Source organism: Neurospora crassa, linkage group I (genome assembly GCF_000182925.2).
Source record: "Neurospora crassa OR74A linkage group I, whole genome shotgun sequence".
Taxonomy (NCBI): Eukaryota; Fungi; Ascomycota; class Sordariomycetes; order Sordariales; family Sordariaceae; genus Neurospora; species Neurospora crassa.
In genome coordinates this window covers 3,814,678-3,820,443 of record NC_026501.1, presented here as the reverse complement: position 1 = coordinate 3,820,443, position 5,766 = coordinate 3,814,678, and the positions used below count along the sequence as shown (strand labels likewise).

The 5,766-nt window shown below is 32.2% G+C and overlaps 1 protein-coding gene across 1 annotated transcript; it reads left to right on the top strand.

Annotated features, from left to right (window-relative positions):
* Positions 1–497: 497 nt before the first annotated feature.
* On the top strand, positions 498–800 carry NCU08585 (hypothetical protein; the record flags this gene model as incomplete). The annotated part of the gene is made up of 1 exon (XM_954010.1): positions 498–800. The coding sequence occupies one exon, from the start codon at positions 498–500 to the stop codon at positions 798–800; it is 303 nt and encodes a 100-aa protein (XP_959103.1).
* Between the last annotated feature and the right edge of the window lie 4,966 nt (positions 801–5,766).

The following is a 5,766-nucleotide window of genomic DNA, read 5'->3' as shown; positions in this document are numbered from 1 at the left end:
TGTCCAAGGGAGACAGAGAGACGCCCTTAGAAATTACTTAGTAAAGAAAAAAAAAAAAAAAAAAAAAAACTTAAAGCTGAACTGAACGAGTAACCTTTAAAAAAGACAACACTAATAATAACCATTGAACTATAAGCTCTAATGGTTTCTTGAATAAGTAATTGACTTACCTACTCTATATTACCAACTTCGTCCCCCCCCCTCCCCCCACCCCTACTAAAAAAAAAAAAAAAAAACTCAAAGGCAAAATTTTGAATTTTTTTTTCATTTTTTTACTTCCCTAGAGCTTTTTAATTTCCAACCCTAACCCTAACCCTTTTCCAAGCTCTCTTAGGGTTAAGAGTCTAGTCTGGGACTTAGTCATTTTTCGGACTTGGTCATCTTTCAGACTTGGTTATTTCTCGGACCTCACGGTCGCAACCAAAATCCCTATTTTTAACTTCTTTTGCATTTTTCTCAACGACCAGTGCGTGCACCACAATGAGACCGGTACCAAAATGACCGCCTTTTTTTTCTCGTCATTTTGGCACCATGTGCATTTAGATGCATCAGATGGTCGAGGAGAAATCGCTGTTGCAAAGGAAAAAGTAGCTTTTTCGAGCTACTATTTAAACCGTATCCTGCTTAGCGCCAAGATTCCCTCTTTTGGACGCCAAGACGGGTATTTTTTTGTATTCTGGCCTATTATAGACAGATACGCCGCGCCTTCCTCGCTTACGGCGTTGGGTGGGCCTATGGACTATGACCTTTGGTGCGGATCTTCCATGTCACTAGGGCCCACAACAACGCTCGAGCTCTGAAAGCATGGGCGTCTCAATTAATAACGATTACTAAGTAGGATTCTATATGGTCGTAATGGTATACCAGCTTAATAATAATACTATTACCCTCGTAGCCCAGCTTTTTAAACTTCTAAGTACGTTAGGTAATAATATTAAAGTAATAGTAATAATAGAAATTAATAAGGTAGGCGAATAGTTCATCGTATTTATTAACGGGGTTGAAATAAAGGAAGGGATCGTCTACTAGGATGGTCCAAGTGATTTCGGGGTCGAAGGAGGCGTTAGAAGCGAAGGTCGAAATAGAAGAGCGTAATGAGTATAATAAGTATAATATATAACGAGGGCGCTTAGTAGAAGGTATTTATAATAGTCGGTTAATATTAAAATTAATTGAATATAATAATTAAATATATATTAAAGTAGTGGATTAAATGGATGTAGATAGTATAGATAAGTGCAATGTAATTGTATGTAGTGTAGTATAAAGTACTAGTGTAGAGTGCTAGTGTAGAGTGTAGGTGTAAATGGCCGTATAAAAAAGAGTCAAAGAAATAACTAAGGTAGAGCGATGTCGCGTATGTTAAAAAAACGAAATTTTACAAGTAAAAACGGGATTTACAATATCAGGTACTATTAACTCAACCGCCCCAGTTTTCTGGCAAAGTGCGTACCTGTAAGTTTTTGGTGCGTGTCGGCAAGTTAACTCTTTTTTATAGAGCGAGAGTTAGAGGGGCGGAGGGTAGTAGTAAAGGGGGAAGGGTATATTAGGGTATAGGGAGGGGCGTTAGGGGGGTTAGTACTAGTAAGGAGGAATAATAAGAGGGAGGGCCGGGGGGCGAAGTATTAAGGCGAGTAGAGGGGGAATTAATAAGCAAAGTACTAAGGGGGGTAGTAGTAGGGGCTAGCGGGCTATTACTAGTAGGGCGAGGGGTATTGTCACGGCATGGCTGGACAGGTGCCCGGAGGACTGGGCACTGGGCAATGGGAGCCCAGTATAAGATATTGGATAGAATGAGGCTTATCTTCTTATTGATAGATTCTACAGATCGGGAAGGCGGAAACGATTGGTAGAACCGACTTATATGTCCGGATTAACAATACTAGCGTTTGTTTACTTCCCCTTCCTTCTTTATACTTAATATTACTTTAATTTGCACCTCCTAATTCTATTATCGAATCTCTCGTAGGATCACGCTTCCACATAATATTAAGTATTATCCTTTTATAGACCGAGGACGGCGTTAAACATCCTACAATTCGAACCCTAAATCCGGACTAATTATCGCAAACGCAACTAAACGATATAAACTATTATAAACTAAACACCCCCCTCCTTTTTATTTTCCTTCCTATTATTTCCTTATTATAGCGAAGGAAATCCAACTTAGTACCGCTAGAGGTAGTAACGCTAATACTATCTAGCCTACTACTTATACCCCCTCTTTGAAAATCCCTTATATTTCTATTTTATTTCTACTAAATAATAACGATAATAAAATAAATGAATCTACCTAGCAATACGAACAATCTTAATCTTTAATCAATTTTACCATTAATACCTAATTTATTAATGACTTCAATTAAAATTAATAATTTAATAAAAGTAAGCGTTTCTAATTCCCTAATACCTCTACCCTTAATATAATAAAAAAACTTCTCTTATTTTTCTTAGTTATTATTAAATATAATATATCTCCTCCTAATCCGCCTTTTACCCTTACTATAAGTAGAATACTATATTAAATATAGTTTAAAAAGTCGATTTTAAGAAAGAGACCTAACCGCCGGATAAATTCTACCCCCCTCACCTTCCGCTATACGGCCCCCAATACTAAAATTAAATAGAAGTTTCTATTAAATAATTACTTCCCTAAACCCTCTAATAAATAAATAGTAAATCCCTATACCGTCTTTATAGGGGATATTCACCTTATAACCTCTAACCTAAGGTATATTTATACTTTAAGAAACCTAGAATCAAACTTTAATAAATATTTTAAAGCTTTAAACCGCCGCTACTAATAAATAGGGAGGTCTACGCTCCCCTTCTTAATTAATACTTAAGATAAGAATGAACTAATTATCCTCTCCCTTATTGATAGAGAACTTCATGTTATTTAATTTGATATATTGTATAATAAGGACCCCGCTAACATCTAATAGGAAATTCGGTCTTAATTCCTCCTTATTAGCGTATATAATAATATATTCAAAAATTTATTTGATATATTTAAATAAGTTGATATTAATATTATAAACGTAAATTCTTAAGTAGTCTTCTTTATACAATAAGCTAAGAATATAGGAAAACTAAGTATTAAGAATAACAATAACAATTAATAATTATTTACTAAAATTATCATATTAAAGGAATAAAACGCCTTATTATAGAATACTATTGGATTATTAATACGTACTAATAGTATAATAGCGGCTTAATATTAGGAGGAGCCGTACGGAACCGAAATATTAAATAGCAAGACAAGTACCACCTTACTTCGCTAATATTGTAAGTTGGTCCCTGTCCTAATTAAAATAATTATCCTTACCTAACCCCTTATAATCAATAGAATAAATTCGGATCCCTAAAATAACCCTTCCTTTTTTAAAAATGATAATTACTTGAACCCTAATAAGAGACTGTATTCTTAATAGAATTAAAGTCCGATACGTCGTATTAATAACCCTACCTACCGTAGAAGTAGTACTCCAATTATAGTACTCTATATAATATATCCCTAATTTAAGAAGTTGATTAATTAATTGTCTTATTCCCTATGCTATAACTATAGCGCTTTATTAGTATAGGGTCCTTCTCCAGTTCTCTAGAGGGGAAAACCGTACGGTATTAAGCACCGCCGGATAGAAACCCCCAGCTCTATTTCGGTTATAGTTCTCTACACTACTCCTACTTTATTTATAGTTATAACGGTTCTTACCTACTACTATAACGAATTAATTTCGTCTCTCCTACTGTTACGTTATCCTAATATTAAAATAATAAGAATAAGAGGAATAGGATTAAACTAAGCGTACTACTTCCTTTATTACCTTTCTATTTTATTCCCTACTACTCCTTCCTTCGCCTTCTCTCCGCTTCCCCGTCCTATTTTCCTATTTATTACTCTACTTTTCCGCCTCCTTATTTTGTTTATAAATATTTCCTCCCTATTATTTATTCTATTATTTTACGGATTTACTTTTATTTATAATAGCATAAAGACCCCCTTCCTTCGTTTATATAATCCCCTACGTAGCGCCCCTTTTTACTCTTCCTTCTCTTTCTTCCTTATTATAACCTCTAATAAAATAGTTTCCTCCGGCTATTATTGCCCTAGCCTAATTAATTTAACTTCCAATATAAAAGGTCCCTCCCCTAGCGCGTCCCCGGACTTTATATTCCTTATAATTTTACTTTTAGAATTTACATTCCTTATTCGTACCCTTTATAATTTCCTTAATAATTATCTTCCCCCGAATTGGTATAGTTTCCTTCTTCGTCCTCCTCGGCCCTTATATTAATTTGGCTAGTATCGTTCGTAAAATTCTTTATTTTTATTATATTTTAAAATTCGCTTCCATCCTACGTAATAATAAGTTTAATTCTTCTAATAATTTTTATAAAGTTATTATTAAAAAGATTTATTTTATTTTAGTAATTAGTAAGTTTCTTATTCTTTATATTTCCTTTTCTTTATTATTATTTAACTTTTATCCTAGCCGGTGGTACTTAGAACGCTACTTATTTTTATACTCATAAAATATATATATTAGATATTCTTATTAATTTTTATAATATTTATGATACTATTTAGGCGATAACTATTATTATAGCGTTAAATAGTTAAAATAAGTTCGAACGTAATTTAGATACTTATATTCGTACTATTAATAATTTTATCTATTATATATATATACGTTTAGAATAGGACGAATTGCCTATTAATTATAAGCGTCTTCTCCGCGTTATTAATTATAATATTACCAATTTTTAGCGAAAGGGTTATTATAAATTAATTATAAAGGATATTCGTTATAATTATATCCCTTCTCTTCCCGGCAGTAATATTATAAATCCAGTTCGGATTATATTTAATTTTAGTAGTAGCACTATTACTTTTATATATATTGTATCCGGCGGTAGCGGTTTTACTATTTTTATTTATATAATCTCCGGTTCTAATAGTAGTAGTTCTGTTCTTAGTAGCCCTATAATTATCAATATTCCTAGCCGCCCCCTTATAAATAATAATTAGGTTTAATAGCATTATAAAGTTACTACAAATTAAATTTATATAATAGAATTATTCGAGTAATTTCTTAAATATAATTAAGCGTTTATTAAATAATATTTTTTTAATTCTTATTATAATTATAGTTTAAATAGCTCCTATAGTTAATATAATTATTTCTTCCCTATTCCTATCCTTTTATTTTAATATTATTAATATTTTATATTCTTCTTAAGAGTATTTTGCAATCTCTTTACGGTACTCCTCCTTTAATTTAATTACTAACCAGTATTCTCTTAGTTTCCCTAATTTTAATATTTATAATAAAATTCTTTTAATTTTAATTCTATTGTTTAGGAATTCTTAGAATTCCTCTTTCGTTAATAATTAGACTTTTAAATCATTTTAGAAGATAGTATTTATATTAAAGTAATTTAGGATAATATAGGCAAAGGTTTCCTTTTTGAACTTATAGGCGTAGATAGGAGTGAGGATGTCCGGTACTTTCTTCTTATAGAGGAAGGCCCGGAGGCCGATAATTTCTATCCTAATTTAGACGAGGAGGGAAGTCTTCGCTTTAATTAATAAGTATAATTCTTCTTTATTTTCTCCTATTTTTTAACGTCTTCCTTTCTTCTTCTTTATACTAACTATATATTGCTAGATAGCTTCTCTACTAAATTTGGAGGTAAGGTTAGTAATAGTAAATTTGTACCGTTACTTTAATTTTACTATTGCCGCCACTAGGTGGT